Source organism: Stegodyphus dumicola, chromosome X1, assembly GCF_044657685.1.
Source record: "Stegodyphus dumicola isolate Sdum_Otavi_A_Nest chromosome X1, ASM4465768v1".
Lineage (NCBI taxonomy): Eukaryota > Metazoa > Arthropoda > Arachnida > Araneae > Eresidae > Stegodyphus > Stegodyphus dumicola.
In genome coordinates this window covers 83,472,136-83,493,283 of record NC_140780.1, presented here as the reverse complement: position 1 = coordinate 83,493,283, position 21,148 = coordinate 83,472,136, and the positions used below count along the sequence as shown (strand labels likewise).

General features: G+C 32.6%; 1 protein-coding gene across 2 annotated transcripts in view; it reads right to left on the bottom strand.

Annotated features, from left to right (window-relative positions):
* Positions 1-21,148, bottom strand: part of LOC118202731 (ADP-sugar pyrophosphatase-like) — a 59,415-nt gene that overhangs the window by 33,577 nt on the left and 4,690 nt on the right. The window contains exons 1-4 of one of the 2 annotated variants that reach the window (XM_035374924.2): positions 5,939-6,083; positions 5,591-5,689; positions 5,193-5,260; positions 887-939 (exon numbers count right to left, since the gene is read on the bottom strand). In XM_035374924.2, the coding sequence (XP_035230815.1) occupies positions 887-939; positions 5,193-5,260; positions 5,591-5,689; positions 5,939-5,944 (226 nt within the window). In that variant the 5' untranslated portion in view covers positions 5,945-6,083. Of the gene's footprint in view, positions 1-886; positions 940-5,192; positions 5,261-5,590; positions 5,690-5,938; positions 6,084-21,148 lie in introns of those variants that run through there. The other variant, XM_035374931.2, reaches the window with a different exon arrangement.

Genomic DNA, 21,148 nt, shown 5'->3' with positions numbered 1-21,148 from the left:
TTTTCAAGAATGCTTTATTTTGAAATTCCAAAAAGCTCAAACACATGTAAATTACACTTGATTCTTTTCAGAATAAGTGACCAACAGGAAGCATTCATTTAGGTGAGTACAAAGCAAATTAAGGCAGTCAAAGGATTAGATTATTGTAATTTGGCACAAAACCTATCAAGGTTATCTGCGCCAGACAAATGGTAACAGTGCAATTAGTCATTTGTAAAAACTTCCAGCTTAGCTAAAAAGAGACATTACAATCTATAATAAAAACTGATATCTTTAAAACAGGTTAAAGTCTATTATAAAAGCCAACATCTTTTAAAAACAAACAAATTACGATGATGTGTTTTTCCAATTAAATTTCCTAAATCCAGTTCTGAACAATTAAAAATTTTTGGCAAAAATAATTAAAACTGGCATTCCACCAAGATGGCAGTCAAAGGAAAAAGATACATTAGGAAAAACTTAAGTGAAATTGGCTCACGATCACATCAGGTTTGGTTTTATTTGAATGTGACAAAGCATACTAAGGCTTAACTGCCTTGATCATATCAGGAAAACCATAAAAACATAGCTAATTGATAACAGGAATCTAAACAGAGTTAAATTTCCTACGTTAACATACTTAGCTGCAGGTTGAGATAACTCAGGATATTTCCTATTCAACAAGATACACTATATGCAAAATTTAATCAGATGCATAGTCCTAACAAATATTGAAATACTACGATTTTTCTGCATATAAAAAATCACATTGAATTTTAATTTTCACGAGTTTATATTTAAAGGATTTACCTTCACATAAATATTTTACATAAATCCAACATCGAAAAATATTTCAATTCTGTTCTTTTATATATGATAAAAATAACACAAATTTCTAGAAACTTACAATCAGGATTTCCAGGAGCAGGTTTAGAAGTACGGCCAGCAACTTCCCAAGTTCTGAAAATTATAAATACTTATCAGTTACACAAAAAAATTTTATTCTGAACAAAACAAGTTTCAATTTTTCATATTTCCACCTCTTACAATTAATATGAATGGTAAAAGTCTTTTACAAAAAGCAAGTGTCAGCTTTTTGATTTTCAAGTAATACAGGTCTAGTCAAGATTTGAAAAACCTGATACTTAATCCTTTTCATTAAAAACAGCTCTGAATTCTGATTAGATCTGGTTTTATTTAGATTCATTTCTAAATTTAAAATATACACCTAAACATTGTTGAGTTTAATGTAATGGCCACCAGGTACAGTCACCTCTTACAAGTGAAGGCAAAGTTAGTAGCTGAAATAGTTCTGCAGCAAACCTATGGCATGTTTGCTCATCCCACCTTTGTCTCTGCTTACAAAGCACTTAACTTTCCAACATCTTACATTATTAAATAAATTGTGTTATATGGCCTAGCTTAGTATTATTTAGAAGCAGTGACATTCTATCTTATATTAAATGCTTCTATATAGAAGTAACTAATAATTATATATAGCTTATAATAACAGTTGACAAGGCTATTGATGTCTGAATAACAGCTTTTTCAATCTGCTCAAGAAGAGGTATTTAAACAGCACTCAATAGTTAAATATGTATAATTATTTCAATTTATTTCTATGACCCACCATTCACCAAGATGATATTTACATCATTAAAAGAAAGCAAAAAATATTTCAAAATTATCAGGTAATATATATCAAGTACCAAAATCTCATGACTAGATAAAGGTGATCCTGCCACTCAGGGAGTTAACCCAGCCTTTTATTTATGGTTTCCATTACCAAAGAAGTTTACACACTTACCATAATGGTAGTTTGCACTACCATTATGGTAATTATAGGCATCTGCTGATATTCATTTCAACATTTCAAGTATAAGCTTAACGATGAAATGCAATGTTAAAAATCTAATTCAGTACCCAGTTTACAGACAGTAAAAAATTTCAAGGAAAGGAAAATTCCCCAGTCACATACACACACACACAAACAAAACTAATATGGATTATTTTAGATTACTTAGAAATGTTCTCGTCACAATCCTAATTATATAGCTATGAATGGGCATATGCAGTTCAGATCAATTACTTATCAGAGTTATCCAATCAGACTGATGCTTCATATAATAATTTTTATTATGTCCTTTCTTAGGATTATAGTAGATATTAAACTGAAAAATTAAAGATTCCACACAGCAAAGGAAAGTTTCTATCTTTGCATTAACTTTTTTAAAAGATTAGGCTAAGACATCACTTTCTTCTGTATAAAAGATTAGGCTAAGACATCACTTTCTTCTGTACATACACATACGACTACAAATTTAATGCACAACATACTTGTAAACTATACAGAAAATATTTTTATCAATATGCAACATTTAATAAATGAAAAGTAGCATTTAATTCAACATTATAATTCAAGATTCACAGTTTAAGTAAATTAAGTATTAGTATGCCTATTTAATAACATTTTCATATTGAAAGAACTGACCGTTTTTAAATTCAAAAGGTTAGATTTGTAAATTTTTTAACATTTAGCAATGCATTTAAAAATATGCTTAGAAAAATACTTGGAGATATTAAAACAATATTCATTTCTAAATATTTTAAAAACCAGCATATCATAGTAGGTTTGCTTTAAATAAGAATTTTACAAGATTTAAACTTTAAGGCCAAGTTTCTAAACACTAAGAAAAAAGCTTGCTTAAATAAAAACTAAGATTATCAGAAAGACTAAATTCAAAATGATAAAGTCATCTTTAAAATCACTGAAGCATATATAATACGATATTAAATATCACAATTACCATTATTTACATGAACATTTATATTCCACAGAGTGGCAAGACAACACTGCTTTATCAAAGTAATTTTTTTCATTTCATTTTCTGCACCTCAGAATTTTAGTTTAGCTCCTCAAATCTATATACACTGATAAACATTAAATGTGTTCATCTATTAACAATAAGTATAATCCTAAAATTTTATAAATAAAGTCAAACTATTTTATTAAAGTAAAGATACCAAATGCATTCAGTTTTAACAGTTTCAGTTCATATTAAAAACTGTTGGGAATTTTATTTTAATAGAGGCGTTAAATCTAAGCTCATGAAGCCCTTTCACCACTGCGAGAAGTCCATTCCTCCCCCCATTATCAAAATTTAAAGAGTGTTTTATTAACACGTTCACGGCGGCCACCAGTAGCCCACACTAGTCTCTCATCGGGCGGCATGTGCCACCGATAGTACACATTTGATCGTGTTAGTAGATGGTGAAAATTAAAATGAAAAATTAACATTTATTATAAACTTTTAATAACAATTATAATTAATAACTATTGGCAAACAAAATTCGTATACAGGTCTGAACAGGTAATCGCACACTGCCAGATGAAACGTGGCAAAAATTCGAGCAGCTCCGGCATGAACGTGTTAAACAACAAAAAGTATAAAAGATGTCTATAAATTACGAAACTTGAATAAAAGTTTATATTCATAAACTAACCTTAAGTACTGAAAAGCTAAATAAAGGTTGGCCATGTTTCCAAATGGAATTCCACTGGTTGAGAACTTTTGCTTTAATAACATACCTTCACAAACAGACCATAACCAATTTTAAATATAAATTAAACTTTGAACATATATATTTACCATTTATCAAAAGCTTTCAGAAATTTCAAATGCTTAAAAAATTAACATATTTTACAATTCAAAATTATTAAGTTATAACTAACAGAGAAAACTTCAGAAATATTAGCCGTTGATAATAAGCTCTTTGGATATAAAATAGGTATACTAAAAATACATTTTTAACACCAGCTGAAGATCATGATGATCAAGTGTCAAAGATCAGTCTCATTACGATATTAACTCATCCATCTGCACAGAATCAAGAACTAAAAATTGAGAGAAATATTTTTCTTTAATCAGAAAGTGCCAACTTCTCATGCAAAAGAAAAAGACCTAGGAAGATTTAATTTTCCTTTTTGGCTTTAGAAGATCTATGATAAAGTTAAGTCTTCTGTAATACATTAAATGAATGAAGCAGAAATGTAAGGAATGATAATGATCATGCAAAAATCTACAGTCGCTACCTTCATCTGCAAATTCCATGGTAAATTTAAATTTCAAGAGACTAATTATAAATTGTTTTATCCAAGATGAGATTATCAAACACAAAAATGCAAAATGTATTAATTTGTTATATTGATGCTCAGTATACTTATTTATAAAAGTTTACTTTGGAAGATCAGAAAAATGACCAAACCCATCCAACTAATAGAAAAAATGTTTTAAATATTTACAGCCAAAATAGTTCAAACTCCAATATTAAAAAACTAAAAACTTAAAAAAAGTTGTATTTAACACATTTTCCTCATTAGCATTTTATATTGTTTAAATTTTCTTTTTCCATACAAAAAATTATCTACATTAAGAAAGGTTTAATTTTCCATGCAAGACTACTGAAGTTTCATGCTCATCAGTTCAAACCTACATAATTACCTCCAATTTGATACATCTTGGATTAAAATAAAACAATCAGGAAATAAAGCTAAGTATGTTCTATGCAGATGCCAACTTTTAAAAAACAGTTCAGTAATCTTACACGACACTTATTTTTATTTAAATGTTATTTACTAAAATACTAATAACATAACATTTAATTCAATAAATGTTATTCAACTCAATTTTTAAATCTTAAATTTTACAGATAATTTCATACGAGATAAAAATATATACAGTATGAAGTCCAAGATCTGAAATCACCCAGACTTCAGCAATTGCAGATATTTCCGAATTTTAGACCATCGGGTCAAGTCAAATAAGACCACACGTAGACATGGGGATATTAGGGCTTCATTTATCGTTTAGGTCAGATAGAAAAAATCCCCCTTCCCCGTCACAACCACTCAAGGGCCCAAAGTATTATGGCCAACATCAATACAATGTCAATAGATATATTATTAGCTATAGTGCAACTTTTCTAGCCAGCAGGTATTTAAATGCGACATGCAGGAAATGAGTCAAGAGAAAAAATGCATTTACAACACAATTTCTTTTGTTAAGCATTACTCTCCATCCCTAGACTTAATAAGCAAAAGGTAAATTTTTTTTTACATGTTGTTTTGCAGCTAGTGGTCTGGATAATGGATATCCAGATTTCAGACTTCGCATTGTATATGAAAAACATACAGAAACAAATGAAATTTATACCTCTCAACACCTTCTTGGTCTTTATATATATAATTTTCTAATGATACAAACTGGCCACAACTTATAACCTGCAAAATTATAAAATTTAACAATACTAACACTTTAAAATAAAATTCCTGAAATACTAATTTAATTTCTTAATGATTTAAGTTTTGTATTATGACAGAAAATATATAATTTTACCATGCTATGAACTATTTTAAAAACAAACTAACATTAACTTTAAAATGCTAATCTGGGAACAAATTAATCTAGAAATCTTTAGTCAGCTGGTTATATATTAAAATATTCATTACTATACAAAATTATATTTCCTAAATTTATTAAACTAGTTTTATTTTCAACTCTTAACACAGAACAGTATTTATCCAGTTTTAAAAATATATATTAAAAAATACCTCTTCAGAAATATGAGTCATATTAGGTTTTGCAATCTTAGTGTTTTCTGTGAATGATTTAGACATTGTGATAGGACTAGAGGATTTCTGTGTAAAAACCTGAAAAAGCAAACAGTGAATTAAATATTGGCAACTTTGTTTTTATATACTACTTCTAAAACCTAAATTAAAAACAGCACATCAGGAAGTTACTTAAGCTAATTTTGAGGGGAGGAAAATGTAAATAAACAAATGAGGACAAAAGGAGAAACTTAAAATTATGATGCAGATAATTTTATAAGAGCCAAATAAATACATGGCTCTAAATCCAAACACATGGCTTTTAATATCTGTAAACATAAGCTTTACCATCATTGAAATTCCGTTTCCAAATTAAAAAAACTTCTAAGAGAAAACGAGTAGCACAAAACTAGAGCTCTCAGTCAAAGAGTTGTTCTTATAACTCTGAGCACAGCTATATGTATGAGGAAGAAGCTGATAAGCTGTCTAAAAAAGGGAATTTTATCTACCTTGAACTTCTTATCAATATCCAGTATAAACATATAGTTCAAAGTATACAGAAGTATACTTTACTTGCTGACTAATTTAGATTGCGAGATGGTAGCTTATCTTCATTTTCAAGGTCATGTAGATTGCCTACTTGGAAGTAAACTATTCAGAAAAGGATATACAAAAGTACACAATATCTGTACATTAAAATTATAAATACAAATTGCAGTATTTGTATCAAAATAAAAAATTTAAAGTATTTCATCTAATTTAGATAAACTTACCATTTTCAAAGAAATAATTTTTAATGTTCAAGAAAAAATAAATTCACGATTCATAACTCGCACAGATCAAAAGCACTTCTCTTAAATTTTAAGTTTTTCTTCTATATACATCTTATTAATGGATGCTTGAAGTCAGTTCCATTAACTGTTTTTCCTTTTGTCAATTTTAGACAGTATTTATATTTACTTTTCATATTTCCTATCAGTGCCAAAATTTAAAAATATACTCAGACTACGTAACACATCCACAATGAGCTTTAGTTTACAGCATGCAAATTTATTCAGATTAATTCTTAGGAAATTTAACTGAAAATCTTGAATAATCTAAAAATTTATTTTCTTAATTACAGCTATTCAAGTCCTCAGGCCAAACAAAATATATACTGTTTATGTTAATGTTTAGGTATGCTTAATGTAAGCAAATATTTTAACCTCCAAGTTTATAATCAAAAGCTTATTCTAATGAATTAAATCTGCTAAAATTTTTTTCACATTACATTTAAAAAACACTAAGCAGCAGAAATCAAAATTCTGGAAAGCACAGGACAGAAATTTAATATTTACAGAGACTGCACAGGTTGGCAAGAAGCCTAGTGTCAGCCTTACGTTTTTTACATGTTAGTTACCAAAACTATTTCCTATAGTTACTTTTCAAGAGACTAATTATCTTCCATAAAATTCTAACCCTTTACTTACAAATACAGAAAAACCTCAAATTATGAAAAAGGACTTCAAAATATATGCAAGTTACGTTTGTTTCAACTGATAATACTTACTTTATCTATTAAAAATTTCAATAGCTTGTTATATTGATCTTTAAGGTTATATGAATATGGTGAAGCACATGAAGGCCATCTACTTAGAGAAAGAAATACCTTCATGAAACATTTTCCCAAAGGGAAACTTGGCTCAAATCCTTATTATACATGGGAAAAATCATGAAAAACCTATCACACAGCCAGCCTGTTCACCTAAACCCCAGCTGGGCTCACAGGATTTAATTATACTAAACACTCTACCACTAGTGCTAATTGTCAAACTTCACAGTTTCAGGGCACAAACTTTAAAAGTAAATTATAAAATACTGAAAACATCAGTATTCTATATCTTGCATAGAAGAAACTAAAATGATGCATTAAGTTAGTAAATCTGTTGTTCAAATAACAATTAGGAAAATAACAATTAGTTGTTGGACTTTTAAATTAACAATTAAAAAGCTAAAAGTACAGGAAAATAGACAAAGTGCAGTTTTATAAAAAATTTTACAGAAAAGGCACACAACCATTAACCACCAATTTAAATAATAGCTTATAGAAAGTAAATATTCAGATTTGTTTTACATCAGAAGATTTATAAAGCACAGATTTATTTACAGTAGATGAAGCAGTACACTTTACGGCTTCATTATCTTCTAGCACTTTTACATGCTAAACTCGTTAACATAAAATTTAAATTTTACATATTTTACCTTTAAGCTATCCAAAAATATGCTTTTTTCCCCAAACCATCAAGTTATGGACATATCCAATGTGAGAAAAAAATCATGCCAATTCCAAGCTTCTGACAAAGGCTATTCAAGATATTATACACTGCGAAGATAACATCTGTCCTAGTTTGTACCATTCCGAATTTAAGGTCATTTTGCAAAAATCGGCTACATTGGCATACTAGGCCTGTTGTTCAGTACATATTTCTCTTTTGTTACAAGATATTTTTAATAGCACAGTATTACATAATTAAATATTATACATAAAGGAAATTATATGTATACATATATATATGCGCATATGGCAGTACATTAAATGAGTACTATATTTGATATACAAGATGTAGCACATTTGACTACATTTAATGACAATCATTATGGAAGAGATTTTTTACACTACAGATATACATAAATGACATTATGCAACACCTATTGGCATTTCACGTGTTGAATTGACATATTTATTATACGGGAATGGACACTTATATTATGAAAGTTAAATAACTGTATGTGATAATGTACAACACTGGGAGAGTACAAATACTTGTATATGTCAAGAATTTGAATAGATCAAACAAAGATTTTTATAACAAGAGTTAAATAACTACATAAAAATATTAAAATTAAATACAGTCAAAAGTCTTTAATCTGGACCTCAAAGCTACAAACTTTCTGCACATGCACACATGCATTTACACACGCACATACCTTAACGCATGCACACATGTTTACGCATGCATGTTTAATGTATAACGGACGGTATAAGGTAAGCTAAAATTAATTATCTATTTCAGTTAATGTTGCAGATTGTGTTGTTCCTTAATCTTCGAATTAGATCCGGCTTATTTTTTGCAGACTGTTAGAGCAATTTTATAAAATAAAGCTTGAACTTTCGATTATGTCAAAAAGAATTGACAATTCTGAAGCTGCCAAAGGATCTACAAAACGAAAGCATGTTTCAATGTCCATTAAATAAAAATTGAAATTGCTGGAAAAAAAAAAAGAATAAAGGCATGAAGAAAGTGACAGAGGCAATTTGTTTCTCCAAGCATTCCGAAATCTGTTGATCAATTTCCCGCTGCTCTGGGGGGGGGGGAACATGGCAGCACGCAATAAACTGGAAGTTGATCTGTCAGCACTATCCTTATCTTCAGGGTAGATGTTTTTACTTTATTCGGCTTATAATTCCTTACTAAATGTAGCATTTCATCTATGTACTCCATCTTTGATATGATTTAAATCAAATTCCTCATTATAAATATCACGAATACACAAATAATTTTCTGGTTGCAATTTTCTAATTTCGACTATGCGCATACTAAAAGAAATGTTTACTTTATTAAACAAATAAATATTAAGCTTTTTGTAAATTTTGATATCATTTAGATCATAATTGCTCTTTATTTCATAAATTATAGTTTCATATTTTTAATTGTATAATTTCTGCATGCTATCTTACCAGATTTAAATTTATGATCTATAATCCAGAAAAACCTATAATCCGGAATCACCGAAGTCCCAACGAGTCCGGATTAAAGACATTTGACTGAACTCGTATTACAGGAGCTGAAACCTTAATTTAGCTACTTGGGAAATAGCTGCAATGAGAGCTGTTCCAGATCGAGTTTGAGTTTTGTTTTATTGCATATCTGCGAAAAACTCAAAATCAGCAACAATTAATAGTTTATAAACTAACAATTTTATTTTTGATTAGAATTATGATCAATGATCTCATAACAGGTACGATTTTTATTTACTCCAAGTACTGTAATAAAAAAATCTCATAATTTGTTTTTGAAATACAAATTAAAATTATTTAAATTATATATAACTGATTAATTTTGGGTACCCTTTTTGCTTTAACCATTTATAATAAAACATTCCTTATTCCCTAAAAAATTTTTTTAACTGATGTAGATTTTACATTCAGTGTTTACCTTTCTTCCAAAGATTATATGGCATTTTATCTTTAATTTGAATTACATAACCAATTGCAACACCAGCAATATAAAAGTAATTATAAATTAATAACGTTAAAATTTATAAAAATATTCCAATAGAAATTGATGTCCAACAAAGTTAACTAGTGTTTATTTAAATATACAAAGTACTTTAGATGATTTAAATAGACAGATATTGTTTAAATACATATTAGTCAATACTGAAAAGGTCATGGCCCAATTTCAATACAAAATCTGAATAACAATAGAACCAATAGGGCTCCAAGATTTTTTAACTTTTAAACCAAAAATTGCCAACATTTAATAAAACAGTTTCTTCATTAATCCTTTACATTTTCCTTTATACCAACGTTTTAATATTTTCTTTGAATAGGGACCCTACTTTCATAAATTAAAATGTTCTAGACCACATTACTCTCGTCTTCTTCAAAAGCATTTTTTTAACATACATTATTAACAGTACATTTACTCATAAAATACAATTAAAACTTACTTTCACATTGGTAATAAAATAGGAGATTGGTTTTTTACAGTTCACAGCTATTAAGAGTAATCTACCTCGTTAACTAAAAATTCAGTGTTTGTACTCACACCGACGAGATAAATAAACCTGTCAATTCTTGCACGACCATTCCGTCTGGATGTACTTGGAAAAGTTATGAGGTATTTCTTAAATCCCTCTTGTTGCCAATACTAGAGTAAGAAGTCCATAGATAGAACAACTGGCTATATATTTCAGAAAATTTGCCTTTGAAGAAAAATAATAGACTGCCATATGAATATACATAGCTAATCTTAATTTTATTTGTTCAAAATCTAGGGAGGACCACAAAGGCAGGCTTTGAAAAACCACCTGTGGTCAGTAGACTACAGAATGAGAAATGCTTTATACAGTCAAAAGTCGTTAATTCAGACACCCATAATCTGGAATGATCTATAATCCAGACCTCAAAGCTACAAACTTTCTGCACATGCATCGCGTTGATCGCGCAAGACCTTTATGGCTGCGAATATGCGTGTGCGCAAAATAAGTTTACGAATGCACGTTTAATGTACAACGGACGGTATAAGCTAAGCTAAAATTATCTAATTCAGTTAATGTTGCAGATTGCGTTGTTCCTTAATCTTCGAATTAGATCCGGCTTATTTTTTGCAGACTGTTAGAGCAATTTTATAAAATAAAGCTTGAACTTTCGATTATGTCAAAAAGAATTTGCAATTCTGGAGCTGCTAAAGGATCTACAAAACGAAAGTATGTTTCGAAGTCCATTAAACAAAAATTAAAATTGCTGCAAAAAATGGAAAAAGGCATATCCTTTGTTTATCTAAACTTTATCTTTAACGCCACGGCGGGCACGCAATGAATTGGAAGTTGATCTGTCAGCACTATCCTTATCTTCAGGGCAGATATTTTTATTTTATTTGGCTTATAATTCCTTACTAAATGTAGTATTTCATCTCTATGTACTCAGTCTTTGATATGATTTAAATCAAATTCCTCGTCATTATAATTCGCTTCCGATGGCGAAGAAAGTAACAGAGGTTATTGAAAACGAAAAATTTCGATTGACAAATTAGTCGGTATTCTCGACACAGCAATTATAGGACTTGAACAGCAGAACTTTGTAACTGAACAAGAAATTATGTCTGTTTATAAAATTAAAGAGAATATATTATCACATAAAAACGAAACAACTTGAACAACTTACATTGACAGAAATGTTTAATAAAGTAAACAAATAAATATTAAGCTTTTATAAATTTTGATACCCTTTAGATCATGATTGTTTATTTCATAAATTACAGTTTCATATTTTTAATTTTATAATTTCTGCATGCTATCTTATCAGATTTAAACTGATGATCTATAATCCGGAATCACCAAAGTCCCAACGAGTCCGGATTAACGACTTTTAACTGTACTATATAGCATATAATAATCTTAATACAAATAATTACAGTACAAAGTCAGAGATCCGGACGTCTAACCCGCCAACAACTTTTTTGAAAATGCTTTATGCATGCACATCACAAGACAGTTTTGTAAAGATGCCAAATTTACATTGGTTAATCATTTTAAACCTCAGTTATTTTGATCTTTTAGGTTAGCAATGTTATGCAAGCTTGTAAATTGCTAGAAACAATCACTATTCCACCAGGATTTAGGGAACTTTGTCGACGACTTCGGAATACAGAGTTCAGCAGCTTGTACAATAGTATCAGAGATCATTTTTACTGCAGTATTAATGTCCACATCGTTGATTATTTCTTCAGTCAGCACAGCACAAGATTAAAAAAATCCCAATCAGCTTTATCGTAAAGTAAGAGTGGTTATCTTAAGGTCTTTGAATTTCCTGTAATATTTATAATAACTGGAAAGTGGTCACTATCAGAGATTCTCCCTTATACTGAAAGAGCAGAAAGATAATAGAGATGGAAAACAAAAACCAGATCAACTGCATGAAAGGTTCTAGTTGACTGATGAAAGTAAGTGTATTCTCCATTATTAAGGAGACAAATAAAGTGATCTTCCATTAATTGTTCGATCTGCCGGCCCCTTGAATTAGTGTCCCTACTTTCCTATAATGTACTATGGGCATTGAAGGTCACCTAAAAGCAATAAAGGTTCTGGGAGCTGCTCTATTATTCTGTCCAACTCTCACTGATCAATATGCTCATGTGGAGGTAAATAAATAGTGCATACAGAGATTGAAAAGCATAAGTTAATCTGAACTGCCACAGCTTAAAGAGAGGTCAAAGGGAGAGCAATGTACGAGTGATTGTGAGAGGTGATAAAGCTCACACCACCACCACAGGCATGATCCCCAGATGGGTTGTCCTTACTGTTGTACATCTCCGTATCTTAGCATATCTGCTTGGTTTTAACAACATCTCCTGAAACATAAGGCAGACAGGTTGATACATGTTTATATTAAATCCTTGATGCTATCCAGGTTTTGACAAAAACCCCGGCAATTCCATGAAATAAATGTACCCATTATTGATGTTTGTTTTGGCAGTGTTGGTGTTTTGACTTTCAATGCAAAAGGCGTTTCAAAAGGGATAACCCTTCAATGTCTAAACATCCTGAACTCATGCTTACGATGGAACTTTGAGGGCCCTGGGTTTTTGCTTATTTTTCTCTTTGATACCATCTCTATGCTTGTTGTGTTGGACATCCTATTTTTCTTTAGGTGCTGTCACTGGCATACCACTTTCAACATCAAGTTTTTCCCCCCGATTTTTGGTTCCTAGGATCTTCTGTGGTTGCTACTTTTTTCCATGCAGTTATTGTGGTTTGTGTTAATACTGATCTGAATGATTTTATTGCAGATGCATAAGATTTATTAAGTCTTGGCTGATTAGAAAGAATAAGTCTTTTGGCTTCTGCAAATAACTTTTATGTAACTTTAATGTTTTGAATTTGTTTTTCTGTCTGCCATTTCAGACATGATTTTGAAAAAGCTGGATGCTCACCTTTACAGTTTATACACAAGAGGGCAGCAGAGCAGACTTCACTAGCGTGGCCCACGATGGAACATTGAGCGCATGTGAGGCTACCGCGACAATAGGTCTTTCCATGTCCAAAGCGCTGACATTGAAAGCAACGCATTGAATTCGGTATATATAGCCTGATTGAACAGTTTAAGTATCCAGCTTTGATGTTCTTAGGCAGGTTAAAAGACTTGAAAGTAAGTATGACATGTTTAGTAGGAATGAGTTGACCTTCTTTCCGTATTTTGATCTTACGAGCACCACACACGTTTTGATTTGCCAACTTTAACAAATTCCTCTTCCGTTACCAACAGTAAGTCTATTTCAGAGATTACTCCTCAGGACGAATTTAAAGTGTTATGTGGCTTAACTATAATGTCTGCTTGTCCTAATTTAATTTCAAAAGATTATTAAATTGCTTTCCGGACAGTTTTTATCAAAAAGGTCTCCAGATCGAAGTCTTAATATTTTTCAGTTCTCCTACAGAAGACAAGAGATATTTATTAGAAAGGGTGACATTTTTTCAATTTTTCAAAGCTGGTTATAATCAAGAAACGTGGATAAAATACATCTGATGCAGTGCTTTCTGTGTCACTTCTTAGTCTTTTAGTCACAGTTGGAGTATCAGGTACATTGTTAGAGCAGGAAGGTATCATAGTATTCATATTTAAATTGAGAAAGATTCGGGTCCGAACGCCCCACCCACCATGATGCCCAACAAAGGGACGCAGATTCCTATGCCAGGACTAGCCAGACTTATATACAATCTGAAGTCCCACAGTCTGCTTTTCCAAAAGCAGGTACTCCCGAGAGCTTGTCCCCAAGCCACTGACACACGGACTAGTGACCAGCCGATTGACACTCATGAAGACAAGGTGCCTCCCATTTAACTGAAGCAGAGGCCAAAGCAATGTGTTGGGGACAGTACCTCGCCCCTCAACTACCAGGACCCTCCTTTCCAGCGATATGGGTCTCCAAGCACAGCAAACAAGTGGGCAGTTTTCTCACCACTCCAAGAACTAGAGACAAGGCTGTTCCAGTTTCTTATGACGAACCTGAACTTCGGAAGAAGAAATCACACGAGAGAAGGAAAACAGGAAAAGTTGCAGTGAAGAGAGAAGGCGGAAAGGAGGAAATTACTAGGGCTCCAGGATTGTGACACCCAATCACAAAGACGGTAATCCCCTAAAGGATCTTCACCTGCTATGCTTTAGCTCGGCATGTTGGAACGGCCTTCACGCCTAGAGTGGCTTTATCAGAAGCTATGCTCCCGACGTACTTCGCCCGTTCCACCCAGCGACACCCCTGCCATGTTAAGGCAGCATAGGAGGATTTCGGAAAGGGGGGACTTTGAGGTCCAGATTATAGACATCCGGATTAAAGACTTGACTGTACTATATAATATCCAATTTGCATTATTACAATTAATGAAGTTCATCAACTTAATTTATACTAGGTTAGCTTTGAAATACCTTAACATTACATTATATCCCACATTCTGCCAACTCAGTTGAAGAAATCACTTATTCCGCCTATTACTAATTACGCTAGACTTTATGCTCTTCCAAAAGTCCACAAAACCGGTATTCCTTTTCGACCAATTGTTTCCAACATAGGTACTGCTTCATATCCTTTGGCCAAATATTTAGTTTCCAGATTTTCTCCTCTACTTGATAACAATATTCACACTGTAAAAAATTCTGTTGAAGTCATTGATAAACTTAAAAATATTTCCCCACTTCGTTCCATTATGGTTTCATTTGATGTCAAATCATTGTTTATTAATGTTCCGGTCGAAGGAGCGCTAAATTATCTTGAAACTAAGCTTCGGGAATTTCACTTCACACATACTGAAATTAATGAGTTGGTTTCGCTTACTAAAGTTTCTCTAAGTCAAACCTACTTTGTTTTCCAAAATGCATATTTTCGTCAAGTTGAAGGATTGGCTATAGGTAATCCTCTCAGTCCGGTACTTGCTGCCATTTATATGCACTATTTTGAGATGAAATTATTTGATAAATTATCTTTTTGTCTTTGGATTCGGTATGTTGACGACACTTTCACACTTTTTGACGGTTATAAAGAGGATTTATCCGAGATTCTATCTATTATGAATTCAATTGATCCAGCCATCCAATTCACTCTTGAAATTGAATCCAACAATTCCCTCCTCTTCCTCGATATTCTTATAATCTGCAATGAAACCGATTTTAGCACCACTGTGTACCGTAAACCCTTTGCAGTTTGTTTACTACCCCATGCCAAGTCATGCCACCCTGTTAAGCAAAAAATGACTTCTTTTTACTATTATGTTTTCCGCACGCTAAAAGTTTGTTCCTCTGAATCTTTGCTTACCAATGAACTTAATTATTTGAGAGCAGTTGCGATTGACCGTGGATTTTCTCCCGTGATTATTGATAAAGCCATCAAAAAATTTTCAGATTCCCATCAAAAAAGACATTCCACTGTTAGAAATAATATGAATGATCTTGTCGTGCTTCCATTTTATCCTTCTGTTAGCTATAAAATTGCACGGATTCTCCAGAAATTCAATTTTCAAGTCGGTTTCTCCCCTATTAATAAAATTCACCCTTCAATTCTAAAAGATTACGTTTCTGTCTTGAATTCTTGGGGAATTTATAATATATCATGTCAGTGTGGTTTAAGATATATTGGCCAAACAAAAAGAGCGTTGAAGTTTCATATCAAGGAACATGAATCTTATGTCAAAAAAGGGGAAATTAACAAGTCTTCAATAATGTATCATAGCTGGACTTTTAACCATAATTTTGATTTTGGGTCTGCAAAAATCATCCAAAAGGCTTCTTCCATAGGCGAATTGGATTTTCTTGAGGCTTTTCACATTCACAAAGATTTAGAAAGTTTAGTTAATGATTTGAAGTCCAATCCAGTCCTTCCTAATGCCTTTAAAATTCTACTATCTTAATTCAATTATTTTTGCCGATAGATGGCGTTACCTCCTCGCACTTGGTACTACCAGAGGGTATAAAAATCCGTTCAGTGGTTGCTTTCCATTATTTGAAGTTCAGATTTTGAGCGTAATGTGCATTTGCCCCTCGCTTCCTATTTTAACTTCGCTAATATTTCTTTATGCTTGATCAGACAGCCTGGCTCAGTAAAAGTAGGCGGCCAGTGCAACTCTGATTAAAAATCTAGTTATAACCACGTGCAGTGCTGATAAGCACCACGTGTTTCTGTGATTCCTATTTTCTTTCTATGTATTTCTTTCTCCTGATGAGGAGGGACCTTTAGCTGCCCTCGAAATCGATTGAGTGTTTCATTATACCTACGCTAAATATAAGGTTGTTTTTTACGATTTTGATTGTCACATTAGCGTGTTTCTCTTCTAGTTCTAGTCTATTACATTATGTATTAACATTATGTTATCTACAATATAATTTTAAGACAATGTTTGTTACATTACTGGTAATTGTATTTAGATTATTATACGTATCAATACAGGTTGGGATTATTAGTCATAATGTGAATGTCATTCCTTACAAATTTATATTACCTTATTAACTTTTTCGCAACGAGAAAGGACAAAATCTATTCCCCAAACATCGAAAATGCCCATATCTAAGAATCTCCTGAAATGCTTTTCCTTCCCCCATGACAAATTGAATACTACAGCGCTAACAATAGCTTTGCTTAAGTAAAGCGAGAACTTCTTTCTGGGACACTTTCACATTGTGTGAAATTCCCCCTTGGGACGTGATTGCAACTTTGGACATTAAAAGCTAAACATTGACAGTAAACAAAGGAAAGAAAAGGTGCCATTAAAATAATATATCTACTTTTAATAGCTTCAAAAGAATGATTGACATGTGATTTAACAACACCTGAAAGCAAAGAGTAATACAATAACATGATAAGGGAAAGCACTAGGTAGGAAATCATTCATCAGTTTCGGGCGTCCAGCCGACGTCTAAATGCTCGGGTGTTTGGGGCGACTTTGATATGAAAGAGTTAAGTTTATTATGTATATTGATATTTTAATAGGTCAAATGTCTACTGCTTCCAGTACCTTTCTGCAAGATTTTTAAGGTGGTACCTCACTGTGTTTACGCGTGTCGATGCAAGTAGAAATAAAATAATCAGGGGATCCTTGTTCTCTGCAGTCACACATATCATTATCTGCAAGCCCAAAGTGTTGCTAATAAGTTAAAAAAGGGACGTGGCCCGACAGAAAGGTTGTCAGTGCTGAAGAATAAGACAACAGTTGTGATAACTTGTAGAATAAACTTAAAGGTCATCCTACCTGTTGTGGAAATATGCCATCTGTCTTGCCATTTATTAATCAGTAACTCAAAAATTATCTTTTTAAGGTAAAAGTTCAATAGTAACATAATTCTCTGGAAGATTTGCATCTGTTGCTGCTTCTTTGGCAATTGTGTTTGCTTGTTAGTTACCTATAATGCATGTGTGGGTAGAAACCTAACAGGACTGGATATAAAATATGGAAAATGCTAAGCAAAGACTTCCGTATATCAAAGACAAGTGGATGGAGACTATGCATGCCTCCCATTGCTGTAAGACTAAAGTGAATCACTATACATCATGACCTTGGAGTTAAATTTGTACGACAGATTGCCTTTTTAATTACTGTTCATTCTGCTTGAAACACTGAATTATTAAAAATCAACCTCCTTTCCATGTTTGCATCTGCTTTCCATTATGCAAAATACCAATTCCACAACCCGTTCCTCAACACTGAAAAGTTCAGACTATGGAAATCTAGGTAGAGGTAAGTGATAACCTATAACTTGCGATTCTGTCGTTGTCTGAAAACACATGAAAGGGCTGCCTCGCATTCTGTAACTAAATCCAGGGGCGGAAGGCCTGTTAACACTTGTAACGCCACTATCGAGGATGTCCTATATCACCTGCTAATTTGTAAGAAATAAAGACATTGCCAAGATAACAGTAGGCATTGTTCATGCATATTCAAATTCTATACCCATATTCCTAGTCTATACAATAAGACATTGTTTCACAGGCAGATACACATCTTTGAACAATCTTAAAGATATTCCCCAAGAGGATGCTGAAGTTAGTTTCATATGGTTAACAAGCCAGTTCTGTTTTTAACACATCTGATACGCAGGAGCCATGATAATTTACGATTGATCACAAGACCAAGGTATTTTAGTTACGGAATGATTTTAACTGAAGTAACTTAAAGCTTGATAAGTGGCTTATCTTGGGGATTTATTGGCTCCCATGACCAAGATTGGTGCCCAAGGTTGTTATTTCGTGGCAGCGTGCCCAGAAGCTGAATTTATCCAAATAAATTTATACAGTGACTTCCAATTAACTATGATGAGGAAATCATCTGCATAGGCTAACATATTATAGTTAGGAAGACCATTAAATTCCATAAGGATGAAATCCACTATTATTGACTACAGGACTGACCTCAGGCAAAATCCCAAAAGAAACCTATGTAGCTCTTAAAAGACAGGAACAATCACTAAGGTGACTCCTTTGATCAAACTCATTAAATACCCCATGATGGTCAGACCTTGATAATATCTAGCTATCACAGGGAATCAAATGTCCTTTATATGTCAATACTAATAATTAACAAGTATACTCTATTGCTTCTGTTAGTTTGGACAATTTGCAGGAAATTTAATATAGCATGTTCCGTCAACACCTCTTCAAAATCCAAACTGAGATAGTTTTATGCTACGATTCCAATGAGGAAAGTGTCAGTCTTTCCAGTATGACCCTCTCTAAAAGTTAGTCTAGGCAAAAGACTTACTGGGTGACAGGATGTTGCCAAAAGTGGATCCTCATCCTTTTTATAAAAAACAACTACTTCTACTCTTTTAGCAAACAAGGGAAAATGTTAATAATTCCAGCAGGTTATTAAGAATGATAAGAGTTTTAAAGCAACTACAAAGATCTGGATTATTGAATTGACCAGGCCATCTGGCCTTAGGGCTTTCTTTGGATAGAGGTTCCTGATGATGCAGGCTATTTCTGAACTGCTAAAAGATTATTCTGGAGAAGGGCTATGAGGAGCATAGTTATTAAAGTTTCATCTAATTCTAGACTAGTATATACTTATCAATTCAGTCTTCTTTAGTAAATGTAGGACAAATTGTAATGCATCAGCTGGAGATGTAGCCGTCATGCAAAAAACTATTAGTGGCCATGCGAAATATTTATCCAGAATATTAATACAGTTTAAGCTTAATAAGTTTGCTAGAAGTCCTGCTTGGCTGTTGTAATTTTTCTACTGTATTTATTCTGCATGGAAATTTTATTTAACTAAGAACTTGCAATGGATGTCCAATACTGTAGCCGCTTGTGCTTCACATCTTAATCTCTTGCAAGATCACCTTGGATGGCAATACACGAAACAACACGTCTAGGTACAAAGTCTATAAGCCTGTGAAATGACTATTCCTTGTCAACCATTTGCTACAGTAGGTTAGTCTTTTGAATGCAGCAATGGCAAGTCTGCAAATAACATACAATCACATCAAAAATGTGTTCCATTAGCGAGAAATGAAGGAGGAACAGTTGCCAGAGAAGCATCTATACATCTTGCAGAGCGTTATCCTGTCAATAAAATCATCAAGCACTCCCTGAAAGAAGGATGTATCACCGGCCCCTAGCACATCATCCATATCTCTAATATCAGTATCTTGAATGAACTAGAGGTAGCTTGGAATCATACATAATTTACACTAGAAACTAAAATGTCACATTATCTCACAGTGGGATGTTCCACAGTTACTGCCGGATTAGACTTGTCTTTACATTGATGCCATACTTGTCATATGCAGTGACCATCATTAGAAAAACAGAAGCAAGACTTATTTGAGAACAAGACTTTATACTATTCCCGTCATGTACATTGCTCGAGACCGGCACCATTCAGAAGTTAGTATCCATGACGAGAGGTCAATAACAGTTTTCTTAATGGACACTATGGCTGTAGGCCATTAATCAATGACAAAGAGATCTGGTCTATATTTGAATATACAGGAACTTGAAGTGGCTTGCAGGTGCACCACTGCTTGTTGGTGAACAAGTCGATCCACACATGTTATTATTCTAGCTTGACCAGCAACCTTTGAACTTATCACATTTCCTTGTTTTAACTGTCATCACAGTAAAGATTTGCTATATATAGAGCAACCTGCCCTTCTCAGTCAAATTACCATTCTCTTTATAAAATAGTCTACCTGCTAGAACTGCTTCTATTAACGACAGCCTGGCATTCTCTGCCATTACATGAGTGGTATATTAGCCAAAACCGCAACACAAACCCCAGGTTGTAATACAAGATTGAAATGAACTAATTCAAGTTATAATATGGATTTTACTAAAATAAAAACATTAATAGATACATATCTAGATAATATGAGACTGATATATTCAGTCCCCTAATTTCAGGAATTTGTTAACAGGAAGAATACTTTATCACTACCAACATTACACATAAGGAATAAGTTTTAACAGGCCAATATACCCATAGCTTCAGCAAGAAAATGTCTTTGATCTTCTTAGGAAAAATCTCATATCTCCCTGTATCATTACCTGCACTGAACCCCAGGGAAGAAAAGTTTCCTTCACTCATACATAACAAATATATATAGTCTGACCCTTATAGAAAGACTTAATTTATCTCTTTGTCCCTTAAAGTAACCCTTGAGGATAAAACTATTAACAAAGGCAGCTAGCTCATTACAACAGGATTCTATCACTAATCTGAAAGAGCTATCATTTGCATTATGAAATCATTTATTCTAAACAAAGAATATATACAACCTTACAACCTTATTGCACACGAACCCTTCACAAC